Source organism: Oncorhynchus nerka, linkage group LG14 (assembly GCF_034236695.1).
Source record: "Oncorhynchus nerka isolate Pitt River linkage group LG14, Oner_Uvic_2.0, whole genome shotgun sequence".
NCBI lineage: Eukaryota > Metazoa > Chordata > Actinopteri > Salmoniformes > Salmonidae > Oncorhynchus > Oncorhynchus nerka.
In genome coordinates this window covers 23,155,066-23,167,785 of record NC_088409.1, presented here as the reverse complement: position 1 = coordinate 23,167,785, position 12,720 = coordinate 23,155,066, and the positions used below count along the sequence as shown (strand labels likewise).

The 12,720-nt window shown below is 50.3% G+C and overlaps 1 protein-coding gene across 1 annotated transcript in view; it reads right to left on the bottom strand.

Moving 5' to 3' along the window:
- Nucleotides 1–12,720, bottom strand: part of LOC115115001 (sorting nexin-27-like) — a 52,859-nt gene that overhangs the window by 22,964 nt on the left and 17,175 nt on the right. The window contains exons 6-11 of the mRNA XM_065027786.1: nucleotides 11,395–11,473; nucleotides 7,857–8,020; nucleotides 6,200–6,289; nucleotides 2,056–2,205; nucleotides 1,867–1,995; nucleotides 1,692–1,751 (exon numbers count right to left, since the gene is read on the bottom strand). Of these exons, the coding sequence (XP_064883858.1) occupies nucleotides 1,692–1,751; nucleotides 1,867–1,995; nucleotides 2,056–2,205; nucleotides 6,200–6,289; nucleotides 7,857–8,020; nucleotides 11,395–11,473 (672 nt within the window). The remainder of the gene's footprint in view (nucleotides 1–1,691; nucleotides 1,752–1,866; nucleotides 1,996–2,055; nucleotides 2,206–6,199; nucleotides 6,290–7,856; nucleotides 8,021–11,394; nucleotides 11,474–12,720) is intronic.

The window sequence follows — 12,720 nt, the reverse complement described above, 5'->3', positions numbered from 1 at the left end:
ACTGCTGGTTAGCCTGTAGACAGTACATGGCAGTATAAGACTGCTGGTGAGCCAGTAGAAAGTACATGGCAGTATAAGACTGCTGGTGAGCCAGTAGACAGTACATGGCAGTATAAGACTGCTGGTTAGACAGTAGACAGTACATGGCAGCATAAGACTGCTGGTGAGACAGTAGACAGTACATGGCAGCATAAGACTGCTGGTTAGCCAGTAGACAGTACATGGCAACATAAGACTGCTGGTGAGCGAGTAGACAGTACATGGCAGTATAAGACTGCTGGTTAGCCAGTAGACAGTACATGGCAGCATAAGACTGCTGGTTAGTCAGTAGACAGTACATGGCAGCATAGGACTGCTGGTGAGCCAGTAGACAGTACATAGCAGCATAAGACTGCTGGTTAGCCAGTAGACAGTACATGGCAGTAAAAGACTGCTGGTTAGCCAGTACATGGCAGCATAAGACTGCTGGTTAGCTAGTACATGGCAGCATAAGACTGCTGGTTAGCCAGTAGACAGTACATGGCAGCATAAGACTGCTGGTTATTGAGTAGACAGTACATGGCAGCATACGACTGCTGGTTAGCCAGTAGACAGTACATGGCACCATAAGACTGCTGGTTAGCGAGTAGAAAGTACATGCCACCATAAGACTGCTGGTTAGCCAGTAGACAGTACATGGCAGCATAAGACTACTGGTTAGCCAGTACATGACAGCATAAGACTACTGGTTAGCCAGTACATGGCAGCATAAGACTACTGGTTAGCCAGTACATGGCAGCATAAGACTACTGGTTAGTGAGTAGAAAGTACATGCCACCATAAGACTGCTGGTTAGCCAGTAGACAGTACATGGCAGCATAAGACTGCTGGTTAGCCAGTACATGACAGCATAAGACTACTGGTTAGCCAGTACATGGCATCATAAGACTACTGGTTAGCCAGTACATGGCAGCATAAGACTGCTGGTTAGCCAGTAGACAGTACTTGGCAGCATAAGACTGCTGGTTAGCCATTAGACAGTTCACGGCAGCATAAGACTGTTGGTTAGCCAGTAGACAGTACACGCCAGCATAAGACTGCTGGTTAGCGAGTAGACAGTACACGGCAGTATATGACTGCTGGTTAGCCAGTAGACAGTACACGGCAGTATAAGACTGCTGGTTAGCCAGTAGACAGTACACGGCAGTATAAGACTGCTGGTTAGCCAGTAGACAGTACACGGCAGTATAAGACTGCTGGTTAGCCAGTAGACAGTACACGGCAGTATAAGACTGCTGGTTAGCCAGTAGACAGTACACGGCAGTATAAGACTGCTGGTTAGCCAGTAGACAGTACACGGCAGTATAAGACTGCTGGTTAGCCAGTAGACAGTACACGGCAGTATAAGACTGCTGGTTAGCCAGTAGACAGTACATGGCAGTAAAAGACTGCTGGTTAGCAAGTACATGGCAGCATAAGACTGCTGGTTAGCTAGTACATGGCAGCATAAGACTGCTGGTTAGCCAGTAGATGGCAGTATAAGACTGCTGGTTAGCCAGTAGACAGTACATGGCAGTATAAGACTGCTGGTTAGCCAGTAGACAGTACATGGCAGTATAAGACTGCTGGTTAGCCAGTAGACAGTACATGGCAGTATAAGACTGCTGGTTAGCCAGTAGACAGTACATGGCAGTATACAACCCTCTTCTCACCTCTTTCCTCCACTTGAGTTCACAGAAGACTCTCTCAACGCACTCATGCAGGTAGTTGAACTGGACACAGGACACAGCACAACAAAGGGTTAACTCTCTGCACATTGATACATCATGTTCAGACATTCGTTGGGACTCTCAAAAGGTGTGTACTGTGAGTGTGTGTGAGACTCACGTAGGGAGTAAAGATCTTGACCCAGCGAGGTTTCTTCTCTGCCCTGGCGTACTGGAAACAGAAGGCCATGCCCTCCTCATCAGTGTCCCAGTGCTGCATCTCCACCCACTCAAACACGATCACCTGGTTCTGTTATAGAGAGACAGGGTCAACACACACACACACAAACCACACACACGTTCTCCATACCTCTAGCGCTCCCTCCTCTGTGCAGGCGTGCAGTTTAAAGTTGTGTATGCTGATGGCTGTGACGACGTGGCCTTTGCGTCGGGAGTCACAGGAGCAGTGTGGGAAGATGATCTCATTGTAGCCTTCACAGCCCCGTAACATACTGAGATACTGGGGGAAAGAGAGAACATTTAGGGGGTCAGACAACTGCTTCTAGAAACCATCCTATGTTCCATGTCTATTTGGTCATTTATGCCATGTATATACCAAGTCTTACGCTACATTTATTCCCATCTATTACAACCCTACCCTTAACCAGAATGGAAGACCAGTCATGTACTCCCTGACGAAGGCCATGCAGTTGAAACGTGTCAGAGTTTAAAATCTTTGTTTCCATTGAACATGCCAATACAAATAATAATAATTCATTATCTGAAGAGGGCCTCGGTCCTCCTTTCTTTTTGACAGTCATGTACTGTACTTGCTCATTAGTTGTGACAGTAATGTCTGTTGTAGCATGGCCATCTAGTGACTAGAAGAGAGGCAGAGAGAGACACTTACCATGGCCATCTAGTGACTAGAAGAGAGGCAGAGAGAGACACTTACCATGGCCATCTAGTGACTAGAAGAGAGGCAGAGAGAGACACCAACAATGGCCATCTAGTGACTAGAAGAGAGGCAGAGAGAGACACTTACCATGGTCATCTAGTGACTAGAAGAGAGGCAGAGAGAGACACTTACCATGGCCATCTAGTGACTAGAAGAGAGGCAGAGAGAGACACTTACCATGGTCATCTAGTGACTAGAAGAGAGGGAGAGAGAGAGACACTTACCATGGCCATCTAGTGACTAGAAGAGAGGCAGAGAGAGACACTTACCATGGCCATCTAGTGACTAGAAGAGAGGCAGAGAGAGACACTTACCATGGTCATCTAGTGACTAGAAGAGAGGGAGAGAGAGACACTAACCATGGCCATCTAGTGACTAGAAGAGAGGGAGAGAGAGACACTAACCATGGCCATCTAGTGACTAGAAGAGAGGGAGAGAGAGAGACACTAACCATGGCCATCTAGTGACTAGAAGAGAGAGACACTAACCATGGCCATCTAGTGACTAGAAGAGAGGGAGAGAGACACTAACCATGGCCATCTAGTGACTAGAAGAGAGGGAGAGAGACACTAACCATGGCCATCTAGTGACTAGAAGAGAGGGAGAGAGAGAGACACTAACCATGGCCATCTAGTGACTAGAAGAGAGGGAGAGAGAGAGACACTAACCATGGCCATCTAGTGACTAGAAGAGAGGGAGAGAGACACTAACCATGGCCATCTAGTGACTAGAAGAGAGGGAGAGAGAGAGAGACACTAACCATGGCCATCTAGTGACTAGAAGAGAGGGAGAGAGAGACACTAACCATGGCCATCTAGTGACTAGCAGAGAGGGAGAGAGACACTAACCATGGCCATCTAGTGACTAGAAGAGAGGGAGAGACACTAACCATGGCCATCTAGTGACTAGAAGAGAGGGAGAGAGACACTAACCATGGCCATCTAGTGACTAGAAGAGAGGGAGAGAGACACTAACCATGGCCATCTAGTGACTAGAAGAGAGGGAGAGAGAGACACCAACCATGGCCATCTATTGACTAGAAGAGAGGCAGAGAGAGACACTTACCATGGTCACCTAGTGACTAGAAGAGAGGGAGAGAGAGACACTAACCATGGTCATCTAGTGACTAGAAGAGAGGGAGAGAGAGACACTAACCATGGCCATCTAGTGACTAGAAGAGAGAGACACTAACCATGGCCATCTAGTGACTAGAAGAGAGGGAGAGAGACACTAACCATGGCCATCTAGTGACTAGAAGAGGGAGAGAGACACTAACCATGGCCATCTAGTGACTAGAAGAGAGGGAGAGAGACACTAACCATGGCCATCTAGTGACTAGCAGAGGGAGAGAGAGACACTAACCATGGCCATCTAGTGACTAAAAGAGAGGGAGAGAGAGACACCAACAATGGCCATCTAGTGACTAGCAGAGGCAGAGAGAGACACTTACCATGGTCATCTAGTGACTAGAAGAGAGGGAGAGAGAGAGACACTAACAATGGCCATCTAGTGACTAGAAGAGAGGGAGAGAGAGACACTAACCATGGCCATCTAGTGACTAGAAGAGGGGGAGAGAGAGACACTAACCATGGCCATCTAGTGACTAGAAGAGAGGGAGAGAGAGACACTAACCATGGCCATCTAGTGACTAGAAGAGAGGGAGAGAGAGACACTAACCATGGCCATCTAGTGACTAGAAGAGAAGGAGAGAGAGACACTAACCATGGCCATCTAGTGACTAGAAGAGAGGGAGAGAGAGACACTAACCATGGCCATCTAGTGACTAGAAGAGAGGGAGAGAGAGACACTAACCATGGCCATCTAGTGACTAGAAGAGAGGGAGAGAGAGACACTAACCATGGCCATCTAGTGACTAGAAGAGAGGGAGAGAGACACTAACCATGGCCATCTAGTGACTAGAAGAGAGGGAGACACTAACCATGGCCATCTAGTGACTAGCAGAGGGAGAGAGAGACACTAACCATGGCCATCTAGTGACTAGCAGAGGGAGAGAGAGACACTAACCATGGCCATCTAGTGACTAGAAGAGAGGGAGAGAGAGACACTAACCATGGCCATCTAGTGACTAGAAGAGAGGGAGAGAGAGACACTAACCATGGTCATCTAGTGACTAGAAGAGAGGGAGAGAGAGACACTAACCATGGCCATCTAGTGACTAGAAGAGAGAGACACTAACCATGGCCATCTAGTGACTAGAAGAGAGGGAGAGAGACACTAACCATGGCCATCTAGTGACTAGAAGAGGGAGAGAGACACTAACCATGGCCATCTAGTGACTAGAAGAGAGGGAGAGAGACACTAACCATGGCCATCTAGTGACTAGCAGAGGGAGAGAGAGACACTAACCATGGCCATCTAGTGACTAAAAGAGAGGGAGAGAGAGACACCAACAATGGCCATCTAGTGACTAGCAGAGGCAGAGAGAGACACTTACCATGGTCATCTAGTGACTAGAAGAGAGGGAGAGAGAGAGACACTAACAATGGCCATCTAGTGACTAGAAGAGAGGGAGAGAGAGACACTAACCATGGCCATCTAGTGACTAGAAGAGGGGGAGAGAGAGACACTAACCATGGCCATCTAGTGACTAGAAGAGAGGGAGAGAGAGACACTAACCATGGCCATCTAGTGACTAGAAGAGAGGGAGAGAGAGACACTAACCATGGCCATCTAGTGACTAGAAGAGAAGGAGAGAGAGACACTAACCATGGCCATCTAGTGACTAGAAGAGAGGGAGAGAGAGACACTAACCATGGCCATCTAGTGACTAGAAGAGAGGGAGAGAGAGACACTAACCATGGCCATCTAGTGACTAGAAGAGAGGGAGAGAGAGACACTAACCATGGCCATCTAGTGACTAGAAGAGAGGGAGAGAGACACTAACCATGGCCATCTAGTGACTAGAAGAGAGGGAGACACTAACCATGGCCATCTAGTGACTAGCAGAGGGAGAGAGAGACACTAACCATGGCCATCTAGTGACTAGCAGAGGGAGAGAGAGACACTAACCATGGCCATCTAGTGACTAGCAGAGGCAGAGAGAGACACTTACCATGGTCATCTAGTGACTAGAAGAGAGGGAGAGAGAGAGACACTAACAATGGCCATCTAGTGACTAGAAGAGAGGGAGAGAGAGACACTAACCATGGCCATCTAGTGACTAGAAGAGGGGGAGAGAGAGACACTAACCATGGCCATCTAGTGACTAGAAGAGAGGGAGAGAGAGACACTAACCATGGCCATCTAGTGACTAGAAGAGAGGGAGAGAGAGAGACACTTACCATGGCCATCTAGTGACTAGAAGAGAGGGAGAGAGAGACACTAACCATGGCCATCTAGTGACTAGAAGAGAAGGAGAGAGAGAGACACTAACCATGGCCATCTAGTGACTAGAAGAGAGCGACACTAACCATGGCCATCTAGTGACTAGAAGAGAGACACTAACCATGGCCATCTAGTGACTAGAAGAGAGGCAGAGAGAGACACTAACCATGGTCATCTAGTGACTAGAAGAGAGGCAGAGAGAGACACTAACCATGGCCATCTTCTTCTGTTCTGCTAATTTCTGTAGCTGGTAGGACTTCTCCTCTGCCTTGATAAATCCCCTTTTCACATCATCCACCGCCTGAGAGAGGTGGAGGGAGAGAGAGAGTTATAATGGACAAACCAACTGAACTCTACCTTACACAATGCACATTCCCCTGACACACACAAAATGCACACTCCCCTGACACACACACACAATGCACATTCCCCTGACACACAAAATGCACACTCCTCTGACACACACACACACACACACACACACAATGCACATTCCTCTGACACACACACACACACACAATGCACATTCCCCTGACACACACACACACAATGCACATTCCCCTGACACACACACAATGCACACTCCCCTGACACACACACAATGCACACTCCCCTGACACACACACACACACACACACAATGCACACTCCCCTGACACACACACACACAATGCACACTCCCCTGACACACACACACACAATGCACACTCCCCTGACACACACACACACACACACACAATGCACACTCCCCTGACACACACACACACACAATGCACACTCCCCTGACACACACACACACAATGCACACTCCCCTGACACACACACACCTGACACACACCTGACACAGACACACAATGCACACACACCTGACACAGACACACAATGCACACACACCTGACACAGACACACAATGCACACACACCTGACACACACACACACAATGCACACACACCTGACACACACACACAATGCACACACACCTGACACACACACAATGCACACTCCCCTGACACACACACACCTGACACACACACACACAATGCACACTCCCCTGACACACACAAAATGCACACTCCTCTGACACACACACACACACACAATGCACATTCCCCTGACACACACACACACACACAATGCACATTCCCCTGACACACACACAATGCACACTCCCCTGACACACACACACACAATGCACACTCCCCTGACACACACACACACAATGCACACTCCCCTGACACACACACACACACAATGCACACTCCCCTGACACACACACACACAATGCACACTCCCCTGACACACACACACACAATTCACACTCCCCTGACACACACACAATGCACACACACCTGACACAGACACACAATGCACACACACCTGACACACACACACAATGCACACACACACAATGCACACACACCTGCCACACACACAATGCACACTCCCCTGACACACACACACCTGACACACACACACACAATGCACACTCCCCTGACACACACACACAATTCACACTCCCCTGACACAGACACACAATGCACACTCCCCTGACACAGACACACAATGCACACACACCTGACACAGACACACAATGCACACACACCTGACACAGACACACAATGCACACACACCTGACACACACACACAATGCACACACACCTGACACACACACAATGCACACTCCCCTGACACACACACACACCTGACACACACACACACACACACAATGCACACACATCTGACACACACACACACAATGCACACTCCCCTGACACACAATGCACATTCCCCTGACACACAATGCACATTCCCCTGACACACAATGCACATTCCCCTGACACACAATGCACATTCCCCTGACACACACACCTGGTGGAAGCAGTAGCTGACGGCCAGTTGGTTGTCATTGAGCAGGATCTCCTCCTCGGTGGTGAAGAGCCACTTGCGCAGGGTGAGGCAGGTCCCAGGGACAGCAGACGTGTAGTTCTGAACATACAGCTTGTGGGGGAACTCATTAGGAGCCAGTTTACGCACTGACAGAGAGAGATACAGAGAGAGCGACAGGGTTAGGTCGGTGGGAGAGATACAGAGAGAGCGACAGGGTTAGGTCGGTGGGAGAGATACAGAGAGAGCGACAGGGTTAGGTCGGTGGGAGAGATACAGAGAGAGCGACAGGGTTAGGTCGGTGGGAGAGATACAGAGAGAGCGACAGGGTTAGGTCGGTGGGAGAGATACAGAGAGAGCGACAGGGTTAGGTCGGTGGGAGAGATACAGAGAGAGCGACAGGGTTAGGTCGGTGGGAGAGATACAGAGAGAGCGACAGGGTTAGGTCGGTGGGAGAGATACAGAGAGAGCGACAGGGTTAGGTCGGTGGGAGAGATACAGAGAGAGCGACAGGGTTAGGTCGGTGGGAGAGAGCAGCAGGGTTAGGTCGGTGGGAGAGATACAGAGAGAGCGACAGGGTTAGGTCGGTGGGAGAGAGCGACAGGGTTAGGTCGGTGGGAGAGAGAGAGCGACAGGGTTAGGTCGGTGGGGGAGAGAGAGAGACAGGGTTAGGTCGGTGGGGGAGAGAGAGAGACAGGGTTAGGTCGGTGGGGGAGAGAGAGCGACAGGGTTAGGTCGGTGGGAGAGAGAGAGAGAGCGACAGGGTTAGGTCGGTGGGAGAGAGAGAGAGAGCGAGAGGGTTAGGGTCGGTGGGGGGGGAGATAGAGCGACAGGGTTAGGTCGGTGGGGGAGAGAGAGCGACAGGGTTAGGTCGGTGGGGGAGAGAGAGAGACAGGGTTAGGTCGGTGGGGGGAGAGAGAGAGACAGGGTTAGGTCGGTGGGGGAGAGAGAGAGACGGGGTTAGGTCGGTGGGGGGAGAGAGAGACGGGGTTAGGGTCGGTGGGGGGAGGGGGAGAGAGAGAGACAGGGTTAGGTCGGTGGGGGAGAGAGAGAGACAGGGTTAGGTCGGTGGGGGAGAGAGAGAGAGAGAGAGACGGGGTTAGGTCGGTGGGAGAGAGAGAGAGACAGGGTTAGGTCGGTGGGGGAGAGAGAGAGACAGGGTTAGGTCGGTGGGGGAGAGAGAGAGACGGGGTTAGGTCGGTGGGAGAGATACAGAGAGAGCGACAGGGTTAGGTCGGTGGGAGAGAGCAGCAGGGTTAGGTCGGTGGGAGAGATACAGAGAGAGCGACAGGGTTAGGTCGGTGGGAGAGAGCGACAGGGTTAGGTCGGTGGGAGAGAGAGAGCGACAGGGTTAGGTCGGTGGGGGAGAGAGAGACAGGTTTAGGTCGGTGGGGGAGAGAGAGCGACAGGGTTAGGTCGGTGGGAGAGAGAGAGAGAGCGACAGGGTTAGATCGGTGGGAGAGAGAGAGAGAGCGAGAGGGTTAGGTCGGTGGGGGGAGAGAGAGAGAGCGACAGGGTTAGGTCGGTGGGGGAGAGAGAGAGAGAGAGAGACGGGGTTAGGTCGGTGGGGGGAGAGAGAGACGGGGTTAGGTCGGTGGGGGAGAGAGAGAGACGGGGTTAGGTCGGTGGGGAGAGAGAGAGACGGGGTTTAGGTCGGTGGGGGAGAGAGAGAGACAGGGTTAGGTCGGTGGGGGAGAGAGAGACAGGGTTAGGTCGGTGGGGGAGAGAGAGAGACGGGGTTAGGGTCGGTGGGGGAGAGAGAGCGACAGGGTTAGGTCGGTGGGGGAGAGAGAGAGAGAGCGACAGGGTTAGGTCGGTGGGGGAGAGAGAGAGAGAGAGAGACAGGGTTAGGTCGGTGGGGAGAGAGAGAGAGACGGGGTTAGGTCGGTGGGGGGAGAGAGAGACGGGGTTAGGTCGGTGGGGGAGAGAGAGAGACGGGGTTTAGGTCGGTGGGGAGAGAGAGAGACAGGGTTAGGTCGGTGGGGGAGAGAGAGAGACAGGGTTAGGTCGGTGGGGGAGAGAGAGAGACGGGGTTAGGTCGGTGGGGAGAGAGAGCGACAGGGTTAGGTCGGTGGGGGAGAGAGAGAGAGAGAGAGAGAGAGCGACAGGGTTAGGTCGGTGGGGGAGAGAGAGAGAGAGAGAGAGAGAGAGAGAGAGAGAGAGAGAGAGAGAGAGAGAGAGAGAGAGCGACAGGGTTAGGTCGGTGGGGGAGAGAGAGAGAGCGACAGGGTTAGGTCGGAGGGAGAGAGACAGAGAGCGGCAGGGTTAGGTCGGTGGTTTTCCTGTTGTGGCTAGATGATATACAGCTATGGTAGGAAAGTTCCATGTTTGAGTTGAGTCAAGGAAAAATGTAGCATTTTACCTAACCCATACCCTTTTCCTAACCTTAACCTAATTCTCCTAACCTGCTGCGTAAGTTCTCCTAACCCACTACGTTAATTATCCTAACCCGCTGCATAAGTTCTCCTAACCCACTACGTTAATTATCCTAACCTGCTGCGTAAGTTCTCCTAACCCACTACGTTAATTATCCTAACCTGCTGCGTAAGTTCTCCTAACCCACTACTTTAATTATCCTAACCTGCTGCGTAAGTTCTCCTAACCCACTACTTTAATTATCCTAACCTGCTGCGTAAATTCTCCTAACCCACTACGTTAATTATCCTAACCTGCTGCGTAAATTCTCCTAACCCACTACGTTAATTCTCCTAACCTGCTGCGTAAGTTCTCCTAACCCACTACTTTAATTATCCTAACCTGCTGCGTAAGTTCTCCTAACCCGGCTATGAAAAGCCTATCATAGCTGTATACCATCTAATCAAAACTGTGTTTTGCTTCAAATAGAAATGCTTTGCTCATATCCCAACTAACCAGACACCACAACTCCCTCAACAGCAACATCATGAAGAAGTGATTCAATCAACAAAGCTCCTGGGTAGGAATGTTAGCCTCTATGATTAAAGACACACACACACACACACACACACAGACAGACACACAGACAGACACACAGACAGACACACAGACAGACACAGACAGAGGAGTAGGCGTTAGCCTCTATGATTAAAGACACAGACACACAGGAGTAGGCGTTAGCCTGTCTTTGATGGAAGAGGGACAGGGCTGACTCAACAGATGTTACTGAGTGGACACATTCATTAAATGAATGAGAGACTGGCACCAGAGATCCTGGTGTCTACATGTTGGTACATTCATGGGAGAAATGTGCAGGTCTCTACCCCAAATTAATGGGAAAGATGAGCAATGCTACCCACTGTAGCAGGATATACTGACAACATACACACTATAGCTTGACTATTGAGACTTGAGTGAACTGTCCCTTTAACGACTCTGTATATGAGTCAAATGTGCTTTTTTACCGAGCTCTCAGGTCCACTCTCAATCTGAATGTAGTAAGAGGACCGCATGTACACACACACACACACACACACACACACACAGTGAGGCCAAAGTCTCAGGTGATTAAGGTTAATGAAATAAAAGATCTCACCCTCACACTTACCAAAGGAGTGGTTGATGACCTCAAACAGAGCAAAGTAGCTGGCCGTTATGCTGTCCATTCCTACTGTCATGACCACAGCCTGTGCATTAACAAAGAGGCCTGTGCATTAACAAAGAGGCCTGTGCATTAACAAATAGGCCTGTGCATTAACAAAGAGGCCTGTGCATTAACAAATAGGCCTGTGCATTAACAAATAGGCCTGTGCATTAACAAAGAGGCCTGTGCATTAACAAAGAGGCCTGTGCATTAACAAAGAGGCCTGTGCATTAACAAAGAGGCCTGTGCATAAACAAAGAGGCCTGTGCATTAACAAAGAGGCCTGTGCATTAACAAAGAGGCCTGTGCATTAACAAATAGGCCTGTGCATTAACAAAGAGGCCTGTGCATTAACAAAGAGGCCTGTGCATTAACAAATAGGCCTGTGCATTAACAAATAGGCCTGTGCATTAACAAATAGGCCTGTGCATTAACAAAGAGGCCTGTGCATTAACAAAGAGGCCTGTGCATTAACAAAGAGGCCTGTGCATTAACAAAGAGGCCTGTGCATTAACAAAGAGGCCTGTGCATTAACAAAGAGGCCTGTGCATTAACAAAGAGGCCTGTGCATTAACAAATAGGCCTGTGCATTAACAAAGAGGCCTGTGCATTAACAAAGAGGCCTGTGCATTAACAAAGAGGCCTGTGCATTAACAAAGAGGCCTGTGCATTAACAAAGAGGCCTGTGCATTAACTAAGAGGCCTGTGCATTAACAAATAGGCCTGTGCATTAACAAGGAGGCCTGTGCATTAACAAGCAGGCCTGTGCATTAACAAGGAGTGCTGTGTACATTTATGCCTAGAATTGTTTAATGTGGGTCAAAGTGGTAACCAAGGTGTGAGGGTGTGGCCTGACGTTCCAGGGCACTAGGTGTGGCCTGACGTTCCAGGGAACTAGGTGTGGCCTGACGTTCCAGGGAACTAGGTGTGGCCTGACGTTCCAGGGCACTAGGTGTGGCCTGACATTCCAAGGCACTAGGTGTGGCCTGACGTTCCAGGGCACTAGGTGTGGCCTGACGTTCCAGGGCACTAGGTGTGGCCTGACGTTCCAGGGCACTAGGTGTGGCCTGACGTTCCAGGGCACTAGGTGTGGCCTGACGTTCCAGGGCACTAGGTGTGGCCTGACGTTCCAGGGCACTAGGTGTGGCCTGATGTTCCAGGGCACTAGGTGTGGCCTGATGTTCCAGGGCACTAGGTGTGGCCTGATGTTCCAGGGCACTAGGTGTGAGGGTGTGGCCTGATGGTCCTGGGGACTAGGTGTGAGGCTGTGGCCTAATGGTCCTGGGGACT